Below are 23,940 nucleotides of genomic sequence, written 5' to 3' on the forward strand. Positions count from 1 at the left end.
ACTATTCAAATTCAGTTTCAGACATTTATAGGGGAGTCAGAAATGGTGGCCTAATGTAGATTTTGGTTTTGGGCTTACCTCCTGGGTCAGGAGTATGCAGATGTGAAAGGCACACTCTCTGTTTAATGTGTTGTTGTCCTGCTGCTTCCCTTTTTACTCACACTGAAGGCCCCCCACGAGCAGCACTAGAAGAGCCAGCAGCCCCTGCTGAGTTTAACAAGGTGTCCAATGTGAGAGAGTGTGGTGTGTGTGTGTGTGTGTGTGTGTGTGTGTGTGTGTGTGTGTGTGTGTGTGTGTGTGTGTGTGTGTGTGTGTGTGTGTGTGAGAGAGAGAGAGAGGATGATCAGGGGAAGGGTCACTGCTGGGGTACATGCAGGAAGAGGCCACACTTTCTCTGCTCCACGTTAAGGCGGGACAGTTTGAGCCGTGCTGACCACCTGCCTCCTGATCGGTGGGCAGATCCAAACACACAAAACACAAGAGGCCTGAATGGGAGCAATTTGTGGGAGGGAGCATCGCTAATGACCCTGTTAAAGATTTGCAGAAACTTGTGTTGACGTGTGTGTGTGTGTGTGTCCTGTACTGGGTTCATGTTTAGGCCTAATTTAAGCTATAGATTAAGAGTTAGAACATTTTGAAAACAAGGCGACTTCTTTGAAAAAAAAATTGGCTATGTGTATTTTTGTTCTTGTAGACTTTTGTCTAATCTTAGTTGCAGCCTTTAAGTAAGAACATTAGTGAGGATATTTCTAACATGTCAGCAGTTTTAAGAGACAAGAAATTTTAGGACAATGAGGGGACAGCATGGAAATATCAAATGTATGCTCTTGCACTTAGGAATAATCAGGGTTACTGCTCTGCTTCAATCAGCCACGATGAAATGTACAAACCAAGCCAGAAACCTTGGTGTAGTCAGACACTCAGACCTTAATTTCAGCAGCCACAAAGTCCGCCTACTATCACCTTGAGAATATGTCAAGGATTAAAGGACTTATGTCTCAGCAGGATTCAGAAAAACTTCTAGAAAACTACTCGACTACTGTAACGGTGTCTTTACAGGACTCCCTAAAAAGTCCATCAGACGCCTGCAGCTCATACAGAATGCTGCTGCTCGAGTCCTAACAAGGACCAAAACAGTAGACCACATCAGTCCAGTTCTTAGATCCCTACACTGGCTTCCTGTCTGTCAGAGAATAGACTTCAAAATCCTGCTGATGGTTTATAAAGCACTGAATGGTTTAGGCCCAAAATACATTGCTGATCTGCTGCCTGCTGTATGAACCATCTCGACCTCTGAGGTCATCAGGTACTGGTCTGCTTTTAGTCCCAAGAGTCAGAACGAAACATGGTGAAGCAGAGTTTAGTCATTATGCTCCACATATCTGGAACACACTCCCTGAAAGCTGCAGGTCTGCTCCAACTCTCACCTCTTTTAAATCAAAGACTAAGACTTTTTTAATTGGCACTGCCTTCCTATCTTAGCTCATTTTAACTCGCTTTAAATGCAAATTTTATTTCTTAATATATTTGCAATTTTCCTTTTCTTTTCTATGTTTTATTATATTTGTCATTTTAATTGTGCTTGTCTGAATGTTTCCAATGCTTTTAATGTTTTAATGTAAAGCACATTGAGTTGCCCTTGTGTATGAAATGTGCTATACAAATAAAGCTGCCTTGCCTTGCCTACTAATGCTCATGCTTATAATGAGCTACATCCCTAGCTAGTGGCTGGTGGCTGTGCTACAGCTTAGACACAACATATGACCAACATTTCAGGGCTACAATAATAAAGATTTTAAAAAAGTGTAATTCTGGTGCTGACTAGCGAGAGTGACAACATTTAACCAATTAGTCCACTTAACTTGTATATTGCTAGCTAACTAAACCTCTTCACTGATGTTTTATATGTGCTGTAGGAGCCATATGTGTGTGTTTTATATGTGACGTGTTGGTAAGTGCTGTATATTGATGTGAGGGGGGTGTGTGTACTCTGCTGGCACTTGAGTGGTGGATACGTCACTGTGGGTGTGGGCGCGGTGGTTACAAATAATTCCACGCACCTGTAGTCTGTTGGTTTGTTAACGAGGAAGGGTGAGTCGGGAGTGACACTTTCTGTTGACCGCTACGCTTAACACCACATTAGTTTTGCCGTTCTGTACTCTGTCTTGTATTGTATGAAGCAGAATGTTCAAGTTGCGCATCGTTAGAAATAAAGAGCATTAACGAGCATTAGAAGTGGATGTGTGTTTCTGTGAGTGCGCGTCACAGGTAAACTCCCGTGCTTAGCCTTAGGCGGCGTGTTGGTTTTTGTTTGGTTAAATCGTCAGTCAGCCGCAACATGTGCCTTATTTTCGAGGATGCTTCAACCCTGAGCTCAGTTTCCTGTTCCTACAGAGGTACCGTTAAGTGGAGATTAACAAATGTATCTATGTGAATGTGCACAATTATATATACCTCCATATAAGGAGAGGTCACTTTTATATTTTTTATCACTTCAAAACAAAAGCTCAAAAAGAGAGAAATGAATTAACAGAAAACTATCACTATAGAGTTCTGCACTGTCGGTCCAGAATAACTCGGTCAGGAGTTCTGGACCATTTAAACCCGGACTAACAACCTTTAATGGCTTCCTCTGTTATAATCCACCTCCTAAAATGTGTTTCCGCCACTCAAGCAGATAGTGTTAATATCATAATGAAGCTAAACGGTGGATGTTTCTATTTGAAAAACATTTTGGAGTCCAGCCACACAGTACACTCTGCCAACAATATTTCACTTCAAGTAGAGAGGCCAGGGACTAATGGTTTGGATAAAACACTTCAGTGTGTGCAGGCAAAAAAAAGGATGTTGTTATCAGCAGACAAACACACATCAAAGTTTGCAGGGACATAATGATAAAATAATAGAACATTTTAATTAACAGGGAATGTATATGATCCTTTTTGAGACCTAAAAGTAAAAGTAACTTACTCAAAAACTCTTGGAGGTCACGTTATTTTGTTGCTTATTCAAGATTTGTAGACAGTTTCCAGTTTTAAGTCAAATTGTTAATGTTTTTGAGATTTATTTGGGAAACAGGCCTATGATATCACTTGAAATCTTCTGCTATCTTGTAAATTACTGCAGAAAATAAAATTTCTCTTAAAGGGATTAAAGGGAGATGCCAGATTAAGTTCAGAGAGAATGCTTTTGGAGCTGATTTTTAAACTGTTTTTCGAAGTTGTTTGTTATTTGTGTTGATTTTATCTTGTTTAAACAGTTAGTCACAGCACCTTGGTACCCTCTACTGACAGCTGCCACTGCTGCAGTTGAGTGTGTGGTCCTCACGCTCCACGGCTGCTCGCCTTCTTGTGTGGGTGTGGGTGCGTGTGAAACCGGCATGTACCTCATCTTCCCTGCATGCCTTTCCCTTTCTCTCACGTGCTCTTGACTCGACGCCGTCTCTGGAGCCTAATCCTCTGATCAGCATGCCAGGAGAGCACAGGAGAGGAGGGGGGAGGACTGGCTGGACTAGACTAGAGGAGGACTGGGGGCCTGAGGTGACGCCGGGCTCCAGCCACTTTCTCAGATTGCCTCAGTCTCACGTGTCGTGACGCAGTGCAGCTTCAGCTTATTGTTGACCAGAGGGTAGAGGTATAAGTGGACCACATCCACCCCCCACCCATCTGCTCTCCATCCACCCTTCTCTCCATCCTGGGACTTTTGAAGTAGCTGTGAGCTATGAGAGAAACAAAGAGGAAGTGTGAAAAAGTGCACATTTAAAAAAAGAAAATTCTCATTTTATTACAAACGATGCAGGAACAATGTACCTATACTTCAAAGATAGAATGTAATTACAAATAGAAGAGTATCTTTAATTCAATTTTCCCTTGTCTGATGTGTCAGGTTCAAGTTACTCATCAGACAAAGGCCAGGGTGAATGGGGTGACTTGAGAGACCAGAGGGATTGAGGGGAGTCGCTTGGCACACAAACAATTAGCACTCATCGCTGCATAGCTCGCAGTGGCCCCAAATCCCTACATTTGTCCAGACAAATTGACTGGACCCCAGGTCTTGTTTGTCGAGCTCTGCTGGCCTGCTGGAGAGGGCTTGAGGGCAGCGGGGAATGCCCCCTCTGGAGAGCACGACTCATGGGAACAGAACAAATAACCTGCTGTGGTCGGAGAAGGAGCCTTCTGTTAGAGTGAAGTCGTTCTTTTGCTTGATCGTGCACCTTAATGCTTGTAACTTTATTGTATGGATTTATGACCTTAAATCAAGTTCTGAGCTGGAGGATGAAACACACACACACACACACACACACACACACACACACACACACACACACACACACACACACACACACACACACACACACACACACACACTACATACAAGGACTCTACCTCAGCTGCTTTTTGCACATTATTATTTGCATATTATCTCAAATATTGTCTGCACCATAATATCATTTGCACTGTTATCTATTTTCATATTCATTGTCCATTTTTAAACTGTCACTGCACTACCTGCACTGTGTACATAGGCTGTTTTTATAAAACTGTATTTTATTATATTTTATTGTATTTTATATTTAAATTTTAGATATTTAAAAGCTGGAAGAGAGAAACAGCATCTCGTTTTTCCTGTATGTCTCGTATATACAGTGAAAATTGACAATAAAAACCTTTGAACCTTTGAACCTTGAACCTTGAAAGAAATAAGACTCTGTTGGATGGTTGAAAAAGAGTTAAGTCTGCACTCTTAACTTTAAAACCTGCCAAAGTGTCATATTTCACCCAGTTAGCATGGCTGAATTTATCTGTTAGGTGCCCTCTACACCTCAAATGCATCTTCTCTTGCATCAATACGACTAAAATCAGGCAGAGTTACAGCCATCCACTTATTAAGACATTTATACTTGCTTAATTGTTTATCCTGTTAATGATATATAAAAATGTTGTTTTCTAAAGTGTGTGGTAGTTTATTTGTTCAGCTGTTGAAGTTGACTGTAATGTTTTAATAACACTCTGTGCAGTGACACAACTCACAGCAGGTTGTGGGTTTCCCATCTTTGCCACATGTTAATGTCTTGTGAAGATGTTTTCAACATATTCACAGCAATCCAAGATGTCTGATCATCCAGTCAGACAGAGCAGCATAACTAAATGTTCATCCAGAATTTGGAATTTTAGTTAATTATACTTTAAGTGACTTTGAAAGCGTGCCATTACTTGATATAAAGGTACAAGAGTGTCCAAAGTTTTCAGAAGCCTCAGAAGTCCTTTCAAAATTCAGAAGCAACAGGATTTCAGCTCTGCCACAGGCTTAAACTGTGCTTCAGTTTCATGTTAGTTATTTTTTTTTAAACTCTAAGAATGTGGGGACACTTACAGAGCCATTTTATAAAGTAAGTAATGCTGGAATGCAGTCAAAGGAGTAAACTATCAGCAATGTGTTTTAGACTCCATTCCTGTAAGTTGTCTATTTCCTACGTTACACTGCCATCTAGTGCTATATTTAGGAACATGTCTTAATGTTACAAAATTTGCTGAGTTTTAGTGACCACCATATCCCCTGGCAGGTCTTTCAAAGCACTGTAACACACCTTTAGTCCTTATTTTCAACCATTACAAAAATTCAAGTTTTTATCCAGCTCATGTTACTAGAAGCTGAGCTCTGTAACCTCATGAATCCATTGTAATCTGTGTCCCAAAAATCCCCTTTCACCCTTTAACACATGTATGATTAATGTATCAATAGTATTACTTCAAAGTCATGTAACTCAGGATATTTGGTAGGCAAAATAGGGTTATTATGCTGTTGACTAAACGTACAGATACTCTGGGCTGGGTCCAGGTAAAGGTTGTAGTTTTTATACAACAATTAAAATTCAAGGTGGAAAAATTATTGCACTTTAAAAAAAGAAGAACTAAAAGGAACCAGAATCAGCAAAAACTTGTTTAATTTTTGTTTTTTTACCATTGGTATTAGTGTCTGATACAACCACTTAATACATTTGAACTTTAGGCCTTACAATTACATTTATGTTGTGGATGAAGAAGTAGGTGTTGTGGTTGATGGGGCAACTGTTGTCAATGGAGCATCTACTGTTGTGGTTGAGAGGGCAATTGTTGTTGTAGTTGAAGTTGCTGGTGTTGTTGAGGGGGAAACTGTTGATGTTGTTGGTCTGGTAGTTGGGGAGGAAACTGTTGTAGATGATGTTGCTGGTGTTGTTGATGGGACAACTGTTGAAGAAAATGAAGCCAATGTCGTAGTTAAAGGGACTGCTGTAGTGGTCGAGGGGGCATTTGTTGTTGTAGTTGATGTTGTTGGTGTTGAAGTTGAGAGGGCAACTGTTGTGGTAGTTGAAGTTGTTGGTGTTGTTGATGGGGCAACTGTTGTGGTCAATGGAGCATCTACTGTTGTGGTTAAGGGGGCAACTGTTGATGTTGGTGTTGTAGTTGAGGATGCAACTGTTGTAGATGTTGCTGGTGTTGTCGTTGAGGGGAATGCTGTTGTAGTTGATGTTGCTTGTATTGTGGTAAATGGAGCATACGTTGTAGTAGATGATATTGCTGGGATTGTGGTTGATGGGGCAACTGTTGTAGTTGTAGTTGCAGGTGTTGTTGATGGGACAACGGTTGTAGTTGATGTTGTGGTTGAGGGGGCAACTGTTGATGTTGTTGGAGTTGTGGTTGAGGACGCAAGTGTTGAAGTTGATGTTGCTGGTATTGTAGTTGATGTTGCTGGTATTGTAGTTGAGGGGGCAACTGTTGTAGATGATGTTGCTGGTATCGTAGTTGAGGGGGCAACTGTTGTTGAAGAAAATTGAGCCAATGTCGTAGTTGAAGGGACTGCTGTTGTGGTTGAGGGGGCATTTGTTGTTGTAGTCGAAGTTGCTGGTATTGTTGTAGTCGAAGTTGCTGGTAATGTAGTTGAGGGGGCAACTGTTGTAGATGATGTTGCTGGTATTGTAGTTGAGGCGGCAACTGTTGTAGATGATAGTGCTGGTATTGTAGTTGAGGGGGCAACTGTTGTAGATGATGTTGCTGGTATTGTAGTTGAGGATGCAACTGTTGTAGATTTTGCTGGTGTTGTGGTTGAGGAGGCAACTGTTGTAGTTGATGTTGCTGGTATTGTGGTCAATGGAGCATCTGTTATGGTAGATGATATTGCTGGGATTGTGGTTGAGGGGGCAACTGTTGTTTGTGAAAATGGAGCCAATGTTGTTGTTGTTGTTGTTGTTGATGTTGCTGGTGTTGTTGTTGAGGGGGCAACTGTTGTTGTTGATGTTGCTGGTGTTGAAGTTGAGGGTGCAACTGTTGTAGTTGAAGTTGCTGGTGTTGTTGATGGGACAACTGTTGTAGTTGATGTTGCTGGTATTGTGGTCAATTGAGCATCCGTTGTGGTAGATGATATTGCTGGGATTGTAGTTGAGGGGGCAACTGTTGAAGAAAATTGAGCCAATGTCATAGTTAAAGGGACTGCTGTTGTGGTTGAGGGGGCAACTGTTGTAGATGTTGCTGTAGTTGTGGTTTAGGGGGCAACTGTTGATGTTGTAGTTGAGGATGCAACTGTTGTAGATTTTGCTGGTGTTGTGGTTGAGGAGAATACTGTTGTAGTTGATGTTGCTGGTATTGTGGTCAATGGAGCATCCGTTGTGGTAGATGATATTGCTGGGATTGTGGTTGAGGGGGCAACTGTTGTAGTTGTAGTTGCAGGTGTTGTTGATGGGACAACGGTTGTAGTTGATGTTGCTGATATTGTGGTTGAGGGGGCTGAAGTTGATGTTGCTGGTATTGTAGTTGAGGGGGCAACTGTTGTAGATGATGTTGCTGGTATCGTAGTTGAGGGGGCAACTGTTGTTGAAGAAAATTGAGCCAATGTCGTAGTTGAAGGGACTGCTGTTGTGGTTGAGGGGGCATTTGTTGTTGTAGTCGAAGTTGCTGGTATTGTAGTTGAGGGGGCAACTGTTGTAGATGATGTTGCTGGTATTGTAGTTGAGGGGGCAACTGTTGTAGATGATGTTGCTGGTATTGTAGTTGAGGGGGCAACTGTTGTAGATGATGTTGCTGGTATTGTAGTTGAGGATGCAACTGTTGTAGATTTTGCTGGTGTTGTGGTTGAGGAGGCAACTGTTGTTTGTGAAAATGGAGCCAATGTTGTTGTTGTTGTTGTTGTTGATGTTGCTGGTGTTGTTGTTGAGGGGGCAACTGTTGTTGTTGATGTTGCTGGTGTTGAAGTTGAGGGTGCAACTGTTGTAGTTGAAGTTGCTGGTGTTGTTGATGGGACAACTGTTGTAGTTGATGTTGCTGGTATTGTGGTCAATTGAGCATCCGTTGTGGTAGATGATATTGCTGGGATTGTAGTTGAGGGGGCAACTGTTGAAGAAAATTGAGCCAATGTCATAGTTAAAGGGACTGCTGTTGTGGTTGAGGGGGCAACTGTTGTAGATGTTGCTGTAGTTGTGGTTTAGGGGGCAACTGTTGATGTTGTAGTTGAGGATGCAACTGTTGTAGATTTTGCTGGTGTTGTGGTTGAGGAGAATACTGTTGTAGTTGATGTTGCTGGTATTGTGGTCAATGGAGCATCCGTTGTGGTAGATGATATTGCTGGGATTGTGGTTGAGGGGGCAACTGTTGTAGTTGTAGTTGCAGGTGTTGTTGATGGGACAACGGTTGTAGTTGATGTTGCTGATATTGTGGTTGAGGGGGCTGAAGTTGATGTTGCTGGTATTGTAGTTGAGGGGGCAACTGTTGTAGATGATGTTGCTGGTATCGTAGTTGAGGGGGCAACTGTTGTTGAAGAAAATTGAGCCAATGTCGTAGTTGAAGGGACTGCTGTTGTGGTTGAGGGGGCATTTGTTGTTGTTGTTGATGTTGCTGGTATTGTAGTTGAGGGGGCAACTGTTGTAGATGATGTTGCTGGTATTGTAGTTGAGGGGGCAACTGTTGTAGATGATGTTGCTGGTATTGTAGTTGAGGGGGCAACTGTTGTAGATGATGTTGCTGGTATTGTAGTTGAGGATGCAACTGTTGTAGATTTTGCTGGTGTTGTGGTTGAGGAGGCAACTGTTGTAGTTGATGTTGCTGGTATTGTGGTCAATGGAGCATCTGTTGTGGTAGATGATATTGCTGGGATTGTGGTTGAGGGGGCAACTGTTGTTTGTGAAAATGGAGCCAATGTTGTTGTTGTTGATGTTGCTGGTGTTGTTGTTGAGGGGGCAACTGTTGTTGTTGATGTTGCTGGTGTTGAAGTTGAGGGTGCAACTGTTGTAGTTGAAGTTGCTGGTGTTGTTGATGGGACAACTGTTGTAGTTGATGTTGCTGGTATTGTGGTCAATTGAGCATCCGTTGTGGTAGATGATATTGCTGAGATTGTAGTTGAGGGGGCAACTGTTGAAGAAAATTGAGCCAATGTCATAGTTAAAGGGACTGCTGTTGTGGTTGAGGGGGCAACTGTTGTAGATTTTGCTGGTGTTGTGGTTGAGGAGGCAACTGTTGTAGTTGATGTTGCTGGTATTGTGGTCAATGGAGCATCTGTTGTGGTAGATGATATTGCTGGGATTGTGGTTGAGGGGGCAACTGTTGTTTGTGAAAATGGAGCCAATGTTGTTGTTGTTGATGTTGCTGGTGTTGTTGTTGAGGGGGCAACTGTTGTTGTTGATGTTGCTGGTGTTGAAGTTGAGGGTGCAACTGTTGTAGTTGAAGTTGCTGGTGTTGTTGATGGGACAACTGTTGTAGTTGATGTTGCTGGTATTGTGGTCAATGGAGCATCCGTTGTGGTGGATGATATTGCTGGGATTGTGGTTGAGGGGGCAACTGTTGTTGATGTTGCTGTAGTTGTGGTTGAGGGGAATACTGTTGATGTTGTTGGTGTTGTAGTTGAGGATGCAACTGTTGTAGATGTTGCTGGTGTTGTCGTTGAGGGGAATGCTGTTGTAGTTGATGTTGCTTGTATTGTGGTCAATGGAGCATACGTTGTAGTAGATGATATTGCTGGGATTGTGGTTGATGGGGCAACTGTTGTAGTTGTAGTTGCAGGTGTTGTTGATGGGACAACGGTTGTAGTTGATGTTGCTGATCTTGTGGTTGAGGGGGCAACTGTTGTAGATGATGTTGCTGGTATTGTAGTTGAGGATGCAACTGTTGTAGATTTTGCTGGTGTTGTGGTTGAGGAGGCAACTGTTGTAGTTGATGTTGCTGGTATTGTGGTCAATGGAGCATCTGTTGTGGTAGATGATATTGCTGGGATTGTGGTTGAGGGGGCAACTGTTGTTTGTGAAAATGGAGCCAATGTTGTTGTTGTTGATGTTGCTGGTGTTGTTGTTGAGGGGGCAACTGTTGTTGTTGATGTTGCTGGTGTTGAAGTTGAGGGTGCAACTGTTGTAGTTGAAGTTGCTGGTGTTGTTGATGGGACAACTGTTGTAGTTGATGTTGCTGGTATTGTGGTCAATTGAGCATCCGTTGTGGTAGATGATATTGCTGAGATTGTAGTTGAGGGGGCAACTGTTGAAGAAAATTGAGCCAATGTCATAGTTAAAGGGACTGCTGTTGTGGTTGAGGGGGCAACTGTTGTAGATGTTGCTGTAGTTGTGGTTGAGGGGGCAACTGTTGATGTTGTAGTTGAGGATGCAACTGTTGTAGATTTTGCTGGTGTTGTGGTTGAGGAGAATACTGTTGTAGTTGATGTTGCTGGTATTGTGGTCAATGGAGCATCCGTTGTGGTAGATGATATTGCTGGGATTGTGGTTGAGGGGGGAACTGTTGTTGATGTTGCTGTAGTTGTGGATGAGGGGAATACTGTTGATGTTGTTGGTGTTGTAGTTGAGGATGCAACTGTTGTAGATGTTGCTGGTGTTGTCGTTGAGGGGACTGCTGTTGTAGTTGATGTTGCTTGTATTGTGGTCAATGGAGCATACGTTGTAGTAGATGATATTGCTGGGATTGTGGTTGATGGGGCAACTGTTGTAGTTGTAGTTGCAGGTGTTGTTGATGGGACAACGGTTGTAGTTGATGTTGCTGATATTGTGGTTGAGGGGGCAACTGTTGTTTGTGAAAATGGAGCCAATGTTGTTGTTGTTGATGTTGCTGGTGTTGTTGTTGAGGGGGCAACTGTTGTTGTTGATGTTGCTGGTGTTGAAGTTGAGGGTGCAACTGTTGTAGTTGAAGTTGCTGGTGTTGTTGATGGGACAACTGTTGTAGTTGATGTTGCTGGTATTGTGGTCAATTGAGCATCCGTTGTGGTAGATGATATTGCTGAGATTGTAGTTGAGGGGGCAACTGTTGAAGAAAATTGAGCCAATGTCATAGTTAAAGGGACTGCTGTTGTGGTTGAGGGGGCAACTGTTGTAGATGTTGCTGTAGTTGTGGTTGAGGGGGCAACTGTTGATGTTGTAGTTGAGGATGCAACTGTTGTAGATTTTGCTGGTGTTGTCGTTGAGGGGACTGCTGTTGTAGTTGATGTTGCTTGTATTGTGGTCAATGGAGCATACGTTGTAGTAGATGATATTGCTGGGATTGTGGTTGATGGGGCAACTGTTGTAGTTGTAGTTGCAGGTGTTGTTGATGGGACAACGGTTGTAGTTGATGTTGCTGATATTGTGGTTGAGGGGGCAACTGTTGATGTTGTTGGAGTAGTGGTTGAGGACGCAAGTGTTGAAGTTGATGTTGCTGGTATTGTAGTTGAGGGGGCAACTGTTGTAGATGATGTTGCTGGTATCGTAGTTGAGGGGGCAACTGTTGTTGAAGAAAATTGAGCCAATGTCGTAGTTGAAGGGACTGCTGTTCTGGTTGAGGGGGCATTTGTTGTTGTAGTCGAAGTTGCTGGTATTGTTGTAGTCGAAGTTGCTGGTATTGTAGTTGAGGGGGCAACTGTTGTAGATGATGTTGCTGGTATTGTAGTTGAGGGGGCAACTGTTGTAGATGATGTTGCTGGTATTGTAGTTGAGGGGGCAACTGTTGTAGATGATGTTGCTGGTACTGTAGTTGAGGATGCAACTGTTGTAGATTTTGCTGGTGTTGTGGTTGAGGAGGCAACTGTTGTAGTTGATGTTGCTGGTATTGTGGTCAATGGAGCATCTGTTGTGGTAGATGATATTGCTGGGATTGTGGTTGATGGGGCAACTGTTGTAGTTGTAGTTGCAGGTGTTGTTGATGGGACAACGGTTGTAGTTGATGTTGCTGATATTGTGGTTGAGGGGGCAACTGTTGATGTTGTTGGAGTAGTGGTTGAGGACGCAAGTGTTGAAGTTGATGTTGCTGGTATTGTAGTTGAGGGGGCAACTGTTGTAGTTGTAGTTGCAGGTGTTGTTGATGGGACAACGGTTGTAGTTGATGTTGCTGATATTGTGGTTGAGGGGGCAACTGTTGATGTTGTTGGAGTTGTGGTTGAGGACGCAAGTGTTGAAGTTGATGTTGCTGGTATTGTAGTTGAGGGGGCAACTGTTGTAGATGATGTTGCTGGTATCGTAGTTGAGGGGGCAACTGTTGTTGAAGAAAATTGAGCCAATGTCGTAGTTGAAGGGACTACTGTTGTGGTTGAGGGGGCATTTGTTGTTGTAGTCGAAGTTGCTGGTATTGTAGTTGAGGGGGCAACTGTTGTAGATGATGTTGCTGGTATTGTAGTTGAGGGGGCAACTGTTGTAGATGATGTTGCTGGTATTGTAGTTGAGGGGGCAACTGTTGTAGATGATGTTGCTGGTATTGTAGTTAAGGATGCAACTGTTGTAGATTTTGCTGGTGTTGTGGTTGAGGAGAATGCTGTTGTAGTTGATGTTGCTGGTATTGTGGTCAATGGAGCATCTGTTGTGGTAGATGATATTGCTGGGATTGTGGTTGAGGGGGCAACTGTTGTTTGTGAAAATGGAGCCAATGTTGTTGTTGTTGATGTTGCTGGTGTTGTTGAGGGGGCAACTGTTGTTGTTGATGTTGCTGGTGTTGAAGTTGAGGGTGCAACTGTTGTAGTTGAAGTTGCTGGTGTTGTTGATGGGACAACTGTTGTAGTTGATGTTGCTGGTATTGTGGTCAATTGAGCATCCGTTGTGGTAGATGATATTGCTGGGATTGTAGTTGAGGGGGCAACTGTTGAAGAAAATTGAGCCAATGTCATAGTTAAAGGGACTGCTGTTGTGGTTGAGGGGGCAACTGTTGTAGATGTTGCTGTAGTTGTGGTTGAGGGGGCAACTGTTGATGTTGTAGTTGAGGATGCAACTGTTGTAGATTTTGCTGGTGTTGTGGTTGAGGAGAATACTGTTGTAGTTGATGTTGCTGGTATTGTGGTCAATGGAGCATCCGTTGTGGTAGATGATATTGCTGGGATTGTGGTTGAGGGGGCAACTGTTGTTGATGTTGCTGTAGTTGTGGTTGAGGGGAATACTGTTGATGTTGTTGGTGTTGTAGTTGAGGATGCAACTGTTGTAGATGTTGCTGGTGTTGTCGTTGAGGGGAATGCTGTTGTAGTTGATGTTGCTTGTATTGTGGTCAATGGAGCATACGTTGTAGTAGATGATATTGCTGGGATTGTGGTTGATGGGGCAACTGTTGTAGTTGTAGTTGCAGGTGTTGTTGATGGGACAACGGTTGTAGTTGATGTTGCTGATATTGTGGTTGAGGGGGCAACTGTTGATGTTGTTGGAGTAGTGGTTGAGGACGCAAGTGTTGAAGTTGATGTTGCTGGTATTGTAGTTGAGGGGGCAACTGTTGTAGATGATGTTGCTGGTATCGTAGTTGAGGGGGCAACTGTTGTTGAAGAAAATTGAGCCAATGTCGTAGTTGAAGGGACTGCTGTTGTGGTTGAGGGGGCATTTGTTGTTGTAGTCGAAGTTGCTGGTATTGTTGTAGTCGAAGTTGCTGGTATTGTAGTTGAGGGTGCAACTGTTGTAGTTGAAGTTGCTGGTGTTGTTGATGGGACAACTGTTGTAGTTGATGTTGCTGGTATTGTGGTCAATTGAGCATCCGTTGTGGTAGATGATATTGCTGGGATTGTAGTTGAGGGGGCAACTGTTGAAGAAAATTGAGCCAATGTCATAGTTAAAGGGACTGCTGTTGTGGTTGAGGGGGCAACTGTTGTAGATGTTGCTGTAGTTGTGGTTGAGGGGGCAACTGTTGATGTTGTAGTTGAGGATGCAACTGTTGTAGATTTTGCTGGTGTTGTGGTTGAGGAGAATACTGTTGTAGTTGATGTTGCTGGTATTGTGGTCAATGGAGCATCCGTTGTGGTAGATGATATTGCTGGGATTGTGGTTGATGGGGCAACTGTTGTTGATGTTGCTGTAGTTGTGGTTGAGGGGAATACTGTTGATGTTGTTGGTGTTGTAGTTGAGGATGCAACTGTTGTAGATGTTGCTGGTGTTGTCGTTGAGGGGAATGCTGTTGTAGTTGATGTTGCTTGTATTGTGGTCAATGGAGCATACGTTGTAGTAGATGATATTGCTGGGATTGTGGTTGATGGGGCAACTGTTGTAGTTGTAGTTGCAGGTGTTGTTGATGGGACAACGGTTGTAGTTGATGTTGCTGATATTGTGGTTGAGGGGGCAACTGTTGATGTTGTTGGAGTAGTGGTTGAGGACGCAAGTGTTGAAGTTGATGTTGCTGGTATTGTAGTTGAGGGGGCAACTGTTGTAGTTGTAGTTGCAGGTGTTGTTGATGGGACAACGGTTGTAGTTGATGTTGCTGATATTGTGGTTGAGGGGGCAACTGTTGATGTTGTTGGAGTTGTGGTTGAGGACGCAAGTGTTGAAGTTGATGTTGCTGGTATTGTAGTTGAGGGGGCAACTGTTGTAGATGATGTTGCTGGTATCGTAGTTGAGGGGGCAACTGTTGTTGAAGAAAATTGAGCCAATGTCGTAGTTGAAGGGACTACTGTTGTGGTTGAGGGGGCATTTGTTGTTGTAGTCGAAGTTGCTGGTATTGTAGTTGAGGGGGCAACTGTTGTAGATGATGTTGCTGGTATTGTAGTTGAGGGGGCAACTGTTGTAGATGATGTTGCTGGTATTGTAGTTGAGGGGGCAACTGTTGTAGATGATGTTGCTGGTATTGTAGTTGAGGGGGCAACTGTTGTAGATGATGTTGCTGGTATTGTAGTTGAGGGGGCAACTGTTGTAGATGATGTTGCTGGTATTGTAGTTGAGGATGCAACTGTTGTAGATTTTGCTGGTGTTGTGGTTGAGGAGAATGCTGTTGTAGTTGATGTTGCTGGTATTGTGGTCAATGGAGCATCTGTTGTGGTAGATGATATTGCTGGGATTGTGGTTGAGGGGGCAACTGTTGTTTGTGAAAATGGAGCCAATGTTGTTGTTGTTGATGTTGCTGGTGTTGTTGTTGAGGGGGCAACTGTTGTTGTTGATGTTGCTGGTGTTGAAGTTGAGGGTGCAACTGTTGTAGTTGAAGTTGCTGGTGTTGTTGATGGGACAACTGTTGTAGTTGAGGTTGCTGGTATTGTGGTCAATTGAGCATCCGTTGTGGTAGATGATATTGCTGAGATTGTAGTTGAGGGGGCAACTGTTGAAGAAAATTGAGCCAATGTCATAGTTAAAGGGACTGCTGTTGTGGTTGAGGGGGCAACTGTTGTAGATGTTGCTGTAGTTGTGGTTGAGGGGGCAACTGTTGATGTTGTAGTTGAGGATGCAACTGTTGTAGATTTTGCTGGTGTTGTGGTTGAGGAGAATACTGTTGTAGTTGATGTTGCTGGTATTGTGGTCAATGGAGCATCCGTTGTGGTAGATGATATTGCTGGGATTGTGGTTGAGGGGGCAACTGTTGTTGATGTTGCTGTAGTTGTGGTTGAGGGGAATACTGTTGATGTTGTTGGTGTTGTAGTTGAGGATGCAACTGTTGTAGATGTTGCTGGTGTTGTCGTTGAGGGGACTGCTGTTGTAGTTGATGTTGCTGATATTGTGGTTGAGGGGGCAACTGTTGATGTTGTTGGAGTTGTGGTTGAGGACGCAAGTGTTGAAGTTGATGTTGCTGGTATTGTAGTTGAGGGGGCAACTGTTGTAGATGATGTTGCTGGTATCGTAGTTGAGGGGGCAACTGTTGTTGAAGAAAATTGAGCCAATGTCGTAGTTGAAGGGACTGCTGTTGTGGTTGAGGGGGCATTTGTTGTTGTAGTCGAAGTTGCTGGTATTGTAGTTGAGGGGGCAACTGTTGTAGATGATGTTGCTGGTATTGTAGTTGAGGGGGCAACTGTTGTAGATGATGTTGCTGGTATTGTAGTTGAGGGGGCAACTGTTGTAGATGATGTTGCTGGTATTGTAGTTGAGGATGCAACTGTTGTAGATTTTGCTGGTGTTGTGGTTGAGGGGGCAACTGTTGTAGTTGATGTTGCTGGTATTGTGGTCAATGGAGCATCTGTTGTGGTAGATGATATTGCTGGGATTGTGGTTGAGGGGGCAACTGTTGTTTGTGAAAATGGAGCCAATGTTGTTGTTGTTGATGTTGCTGGTGTTGTTGTTGAGGGGGCAACTGTTGTTGTTGATGTTGCTGGTGTTGAAGTTGAGGGTGCAACTGTTGTAGTTGAAGTTGCTGGTGTTGTTGATGGGACAACTGTTGTAGTTGATGTTGCTGGTATTGTGGTCAATTGAGCATCCGTTGTGGTAGATGATATTGCTGAGATTGTAGTTGAGGGGGCAACTGTTGAAGAAAATTGAGCCAATGTCATAGTTAAAGGGACTGCTGTTGTGGTTGAGGGGGCAACTGTTGTAGATGTTGCTGTAGTTGTGGTTGAGGGGGCAACTGTTGATGTTGTAGTTGAGGATGCAACTGTTGTAGATTTTGCTGGTGTTGTGGTTGAGGAGAATACTGTTGTAGTTGATGTTGCTTGTATTGTGGTCAATGGAGCATCCGTTGTGGTAGATGATATTGCTGGGATTGTGGTTGAGGGGGCAACTGTTGTTGATGTTGCTGTAGTTGTGGTTGAGGGGAATACTGTTGATGTTGTTGGTGTTGTAGTTGAGGATGCAACTGTTGTAGATGTTGCTGGTGTTGTCGTTGAGGGGACTGCTGTTGTAGTTGATGTTGCTGATATTGTGGTTGAGGGGGCAACTGTTGATGTTGTTGGAGTTGTGGTTGAGGACGCAAGTGTTGAAGTTGATGTTGCTGGTATTGTAGTTGAGGGGGCAACTGTTGTAGATGATGTTGCTGGTATCGTAGTTGAGGGGGCAACTGTTGTTGAAGAAAATTGAGCCAATGTCGTAGTTGAAGGGACTGCTGTTGTGGTTGAGGGGGCATTTGTTGTTGTAGTCGAAGTTGCTGGTATTGTAGTTGAGGGGGCAACTGTTGTAGATGATGTTGCTGGTACTGTAGTTGAGGATGCAACTGTTGTAGATTTTGCTGGTGTTGTGGTTGAGGAGGCAACTGTTGTAGTTGATGTTGCTGGTATTGTGGTCAATGGAGCATCTGTTGTGGTAGATGATATTGCTGGGATTGTGGTTGAGGGGGCAACTGTTGTAGATGATGTTGCTGGTATCGTAGTTGAGGGGGCAACTGTTGTTGAAGAAAATTGAGCCAATGTCGTAGTTGAAGGGACTGCTGTTGTGGTTGAGGGGGCATTTGTTGTTGTAGTCGAAGTTGCTGGTATTGTTGTTGAGGGGGCAACTATTGTAGATGATGTTGCTGGTATTGTAGTTGAGGGGGCAACTGTTGTAGATGATGTTGCTGGTATTGTAGTTGAGGGGGCAACTGTTGTAGATGATGTTGCTGGTATTGTAGTTGAGGATGCAACTGTTGTAGATTTTGCTGGTGTTGTGGTTGAGGAGGCAACTGTTGTAGTTGATGTTGCTGGTATTGTGGTCAATGGAGCATCTGTTGTGGTAGATGATATTGCTGGGATTGTGGTTGAGGGGGCAACTGTTGTTTGTGAAAATGGAGCCAATGTTGTTGTTGTTGATGTTGCTGGTGTTGTTGTTGAGGGGGCAACTGTTGTTGTTGATGTTGCTGGTGTTGAAGTTGAGGGTGCAACTGTTGTAGTTGAAGTTGCTGGTGTTGTTGATGGGACAACTGTTGTAGTTGATGTTGCTGGTATTGTGGTCAATTGAGCATCCGTTGTGGTAGATGATATTGCTGAGATTGTAGTTGAGGGGGCAACTGTTGAAGAAAATTGAGCCAATGTCATAGTTAAAGGGACTGCTGTTGTGGTTGAGGGGGCAACTGTTGTAGATGTTGCTGTAGTTGTGGTTGAGGGGGCAACTGTTGATGTTGTAGTTGAGGATGCAACTGTTGTAGATTTTGCTGGTGTTGTGGTTGAGGAGAATACTGTTGTAGTTGATGTTGCTGGTATTGTGGTCAATGGAGCATCCGTTGTGGTAGATGATATTGCTGGGATTGTGGTTGAGGGGGGAACTGTTGTTGATGTTGCTGTAGTTGTGGATGAGGGGAATACTGTTGATGTTGTTGGTGTTGTAGTTGAGGATGCAACTGTTGTAGATGTTGCTGGTGTTGTCGTTGAGGGGACTGCTGTTGTAGTTGATGTTGCTTGTATTGTGGTCAATGGAGCATACGTTGTAGTAGATGATATTGCTGGGATTGTGGTTGATGGGGCAACTGTTGTAGTTGTAGTTGCAGGTGTTGTTGATGGGACAACGGTTGTAGTTGATGGGACAACGGTTGTAGTTGATGTTGCTGATATTGTGGTTGAGGGGGCAACTGTTGATGTTGTTGGAGTAGTGGTTGAGGACGCAAGTGTTGAAGTTGATGTTGCTGGTATTGTAGTTGAGGGGGCAACTGTTGTAGATGATGTTGCTGGTATCGTAGTTGAGGGGGCAACTGTTGTTGAAGAAAATTGAGCCAATGTCGTAGTTGAAGGGACTGCTGTTGTGGTTGAGGGGGCATTTGTTGTTGTAGTCGAAGTTGCTGGTATTGTTGTAGTCGAAGTTGCTGGTATTGTAGTTGAGGGGGCAACTGTTGTAGATGATGTTGCTGGTATTGTAGTTGAGGGGGCAACTGTTGTAGATGATGTTGCTGGTATTGTAGTTGAGGGGGCAACTGTTGTTGTTGATGTTGCTGGTGTTGAAGTTGAGGGTGCAACTGTTGTAGTTGAAGTTGCTGGTGTTGTTGATGGGACAACTGTTGTAGTTGATGTTGCTGGTATTGTGGTCAATGGAGCATCTGTTGTGGTAGATGATATTGCTGGGATTGTGGTTGAGGGGGCAACTGTTGTTTGTGAAAATGGAGCCAATGTTGTTGTTGTTGATGTTGCTGGTGTTGTTGTTGAGGGGGCAACTGTTGTTGTTGATGTTGCTGGTGTTGAAGTTGAGGGTGCAACTGTTGTAGTTGAAGTTGCTGGTGTTGTTGATGGGACAACTGTTGTAGTTGATGTTGCTGGTATTGTGGTCAATTGAGCATCCGTTGTGGTAGATGATATTGCTGAGATTGTAGTTGAGGGGGCAACTGTTGTAGATGATGTTGCTGGTATTGTAGTTGAGGGGGCAACTGTTGTAGATGATGTTGCTGGTATTGTAGTTGAGGATGCAACTGTTGTAGATTTTGCTGGTGTTGTGGTTGAGGAGGCAACTGTTGTAGTTGATGTTGCTGGTATTGTGGTCAATGGAGCATCTGTTGTGGTAGATGATATTGCTGGGATTGTGGTTGAGGGGGCAACTGTTGTTTGTGAAAATGGAGCCAATGTTGTTGTTGTTGATGTTGCTGGTGTTGTTGTTGAGGGGGCAACTGTTGTTGTTGATGTTGCTGGTGTTGAAGTTGAGGGTGCAACTGTTGTAGTTGAAGTTGCTGGTGTTGTTGATGGGACAACTGTTGTAGTTGATGTTGCTGGTATTGTGGTCAATGGAGCATCTGTTGTGGTAGATGATATTGCTGGGATTGTGGTTGAGGGGGCAACTGTTGTTTGTGAAAATGGAGCCAATGTTGTTGTTGTTGATGTTGCTGGTGTTGTTGTTGAGGGGGCAACTGTTGTTGTTGATGTTGCTGGTGTTGAAGTTGAGGGTGCAACTGTTGTAGTTGAAGTTGCTGGTGTTGTTGATGGGACAACTGTTGTAGTTGATGTTGCTGGTATTGTGATCAATGGAGCATCTGTTGTGGTAGATGATATTGCTGGGATTGTGGTTGAGGGGGCAACTGTTGTTTGTGAAAATGGAGCCAATGTTGTTGTTGTTGATGTTGCTGGTGTTGTTGTTGAGGGGGCAACTGTTATTGTTGATGTTGCTGGTGTTGAAGTTGAGGGTGCAACTGTTGTAGTTGAAGTTGCTGGTGTTGTTGATGGGACAACTGTTGTAGTTGATGTTGCTGGTATTGTGGTCAATTGAGCATCCGTTGTGGTAGATGATATTGCTGAGATTGTAGTTGAGGGGGCAACTGTTGAAGAAAATTGAGCCAATGTCATAGTTAAAGGGACTGCTGTTGTGGTTTAGGGGGCAACTGTTGTAGATGTTGCTGTAGTTGTGGTTGAGGGGGCAACTGTTGATGTTGTAGTTGAGGATGCAACTGTTGTAGATTTTGCTGGTGTTGTGGTTGAGGAGAATACTGTTGTAGTTGATGTTGCTGGTATTGTGGTCAATGGAGCATCCGTTGTGGTAGATGATATTGCTGGGATTGTGGTTGAGGGGGCAACTGTTGTTGATGTTGCTGTAGTTGTGGTTGAGGGGAATACTGTTGATGTTGTTGGTGTTGTAGTTGAGGATGCAACTGTTGTAGATGTTGCTGGTGTTGTCGTTGAGGGGAATGCTGTTGTAGTTGATGTTGCTTGTATTGTGGTCAATGGAGCATACGTTGTAGTAGATGATATTGCCGGGATTGTGGTTGATGGGGCAACTGTTGTAGTTGTAGTTTCAGGTGTTGTTGATGGGACAACGGTTGTAGTTGATGTTGCTGATATTGTGGTTGAGGGGGCAACTGTTGATGTTGTTGGAGTTGTGGTTGAGGACGCAAGTGTTGAAGTTGATGTTGCTGGTATTGTAGTTGAGGGGGCAACGGTTGTAGATGATGTTGCTGGTATCGTAGTTGAGGGGGCAACTGTTGAAGAAAATTGAGCCAATGTCGTAGTTGAAGGGACTGCTGTTGTGGTTGAGGGGGCATTTGTTGTTGTAGTCGAAGTTGCTGGTATTGTAGTTGAGGGGGCAACTGTTGTAGATGATGTTGCTGGTATTGTAGTTGAGGGGGCAACTGTTGTAGATGATGTTGCTGGTATTGTAGTTGAGGGGGCAACTGTTGTAGATGATGTTGCTGGTATTGTAGTTGAGGATGCAACTGTTGTAGATTTTGCTGGTGTTGTGGTTGAGGAGGCAACTGTTGTAGTTGATGTTGCTGGTATTGTGGTCAATGGAGCATCTGTTGTGGTAGATGATATTGCTGGGATTGTGGTTGAGGGGGCAACTGTTGTTTGTGAAAATGGAGCCAATGTTGTTGTTGTTGATGTTGCTGGTGTTGTTGTTGAGGGGCAACTGTTGTTGTTGATGTTGCTGGTGTTGAAGTTGAGGGTGCAACTGTTGTAGTTGAAGTTGCTGGTGTTGTTGATGGGACAACTGTTGTAGTTGATGTTGCTGGTATTGTGGTCAATTGAGCATCCGTTGTGGTAGATGATATTGCTGAGATTGTAGTTGAGGGGGCAACTGTTGAAGAAAATTGAGCCAATGTCATAGTTAAAGGGACTGCTGTTGTGGTTGAGGGGGCAACTGTTGTAGATGTTGCTGTAGTTGTGGTTGAGGGGGCAACTGTTGATGTTGTAGTTGAGGATGCAACTGTTGTAGATTTTGCTGGTGTTGTGGTTGAGGAGAATACTGTTGTAGTTGATGTTGCTGGTATTGTGGTCAATGGAGCATCCGTTGTGGTAGATGATATTGCTGGGATTGTGGTTGAGGGGGCAACTGTTGTTGATGTTGCTGTAGTTGTGGTTGAGGGGAATACTGTTGATGTTGTTGGTGTTGTAGTTGAGGATGCAACTGTTGTAGATGTTGCTGGTGTTGTCGTTGAGGGGAATGCTGTTGTAGTTGATGTTGCTTGTATTGTGGTCAATGGAGCATACGTTGTAATAGATGATATTGCTGGGATTGTGGTTGATGGGGCACTGTTGTAGTTGTAGTTGCAGGTGTTGTTGATGGGACAACGGTTGTAGTTGATGTTGCTGATATTGTGGTTGAGGGGGCAACTGTTGATGTTGTTGGAGTTGTGGTTGAGGACGCAAGTGTTGAAGTTGATGTTGCTGGTATTGTAGTTGAGGGGGCAACTGTTGTAGATGATGTTGCTGGTATCGTAGTTGAGGGGGCAACTGTTGTTGAAGAAAATTGAGCCAATGTCGTAGTTGAAGGGACTGCTGTTGTGGTTGAGGGGGCATTTGTTGTTGTAGTCGAAGTTGCTGGTGTTGTGGTTGAGGAGAATACTGTTGTAGTTGATGTTGCTGGTATTGTGGTTGAGGGGGCAACTGTTGTTGATGTTGCTGGTATTGTAGTTGAGGGGGCAACTGTTGTAGATGATGTTGCTGGTATTGTAGTTGAGGATGCAACTGTTGTAGATTTTGCTGGTGTTGTGGTTGAGGAGGCAACTGTTGTAGTTGATGTTGCTGGTATTGTGGTCAATGGAGCATCTGTTGTGGTAGATGATATTGCTGGGATTGTGGTTGAGGGGGCAACTGTTGTTTGTGAAAATGGAGCCAATGTTGTTGTTGTTGATGTTGCTGGTGTTGTTGTTGAGGGGGCAACTGTTGGTGTTGATGTTGCTGGTGTTGAAGTTGAGGGTGCAACTGTTGTAGTTGAAGTTGCTGGTGTTGTTGATGGGACAACTGTTGTAGTTGATGTTGCTGGTATTGTGGTCAATTGAGCATCCGTTGTGGTAGATGATATTGCTGGGATTGTAGTTGAGGGGGCAACTGTTGAAGAAAATTGAGCCAATGTCATAGTTAAAGGGACTGCTGTTGTGGTTGAGGGGGCAACTGTTGTAGATGTTGCTGTAGTTGTGGTTGAGGGGGCAACTGTTGATGTTGTAGTTGAGGATGCAACTGTTGTAGATTTTGCTGGTGTTGTGGTTGAGGAGAATACTGTTGTAGTTGATGTTGCTGGTATTGTGGTCAATGGAGCATCCGTTGTGGTAGATGATATTGCTGGGGTTGTGGTTGAGGGGGCAACTGTTGTTGATGTTGCTGTAGTTGTGGTTGAGGGGAATACTGTTGATGTTGTTGGTGTTGTAGTTGAGGATGCAACTGTTGTAGATGTTGCTGGTGTTGTCGTTGAGGGGAATGCTGTTGTAGTTGATGTTGCTTGTATTGTGGTCAATGGAGCATACGTTGTAGTAGATGATATTGCTGGGATTGTGGTTGATGGGGCAACTGTTGTAGTTGTAGTTGCAGGTGTTGTTGATGGGACAACGGTTGTAGTTGATGTTGCTGATATTGTGGTTGAGGGGGCAATCGTTGATGTTGTTGGAGTTGTGGTTGAGGACGCAAGTGTTGAAGTTGATGTTGCTGGTATTGTAGTTGAGGGGGCAACTGTTGTAGATGATGTTGCTGGTATCGTAGTTGAGGGGGCAACTGTTGTTGAAGAAAATTGAGCCAATGTCGTAGTTGAAGGGACTGCTGTTGTGGTTGAGGGGGCATTTGTTGTTGTAGTCGAAGTTGCTGGTATTGTAGTTGAGGGGGCAACTGTTGTAGATGATGTTGCTGGTATTGTAGTTGAGGGGGCAACTGTTGTAGATGATGTTGCTGGTATTGTAGTTGAGGGGGCAACTGTTGTAGATGATGTTGCTGGTATTGTAGTTGAGGATGCAACTGTTGTAGATTTTGCTGGTGTTGTGGTTGAGGAGAATGCTGTTGTAGTTGATGTTGCTGGTATTGTGGTCAATGGAGCATCTGTTGTGGTAGATGATATTGCTGGGATTGTGGTTGAGGGGGCAACTGTTGTTTGTGAAAATGGAGCCAATGTTGTTGTTGTTGATGTTGCTGGTGTTGTAGTTGAGGGGCAACTGTTGTTGTTGATGTTGCTGGTGTTGAAGTTGAGGGTGCAACTGTTGTAGTTGAAGT

The 23,940-nt window shown here is 43.8% G+C and overlaps 1 protein-coding gene across 1 annotated transcript; it reads right to left on the reverse strand.

Moving 5' to 3' along the window:
* Positions 1–355: 355 nt before the first annotated feature.
* LOC117820320 (uncharacterized protein PB18E9.04c-like) lies at positions 356–22,822 on the reverse strand. Its single transcript, XM_034694048.1, has 5 exons — positions 22,814–22,822; positions 22,748–22,770; positions 21,382–22,323; positions 18,412–18,599; positions 356–444 (listed from the first exon to the last, which is right to left on the reverse strand). Exons 1-5 carry the CDS (start codon positions 22,820–22,822, stop codon positions 356–358), a joined length of 1,251 nt encoding a protein of 416 aa, XP_034549939.1.
* Between the last annotated feature and the right edge of the window lie 1,118 nt (positions 22,823–23,940).

This window comes from Notolabrus celidotus, chromosome 10, assembly GCF_009762535.1.
Source record: "Notolabrus celidotus isolate fNotCel1 chromosome 10, fNotCel1.pri, whole genome shotgun sequence".
In the NCBI taxonomy this organism is placed as follows: Eukaryota; Metazoa; Chordata; class Actinopteri; order Labriformes; family Labridae; genus Notolabrus; species Notolabrus celidotus.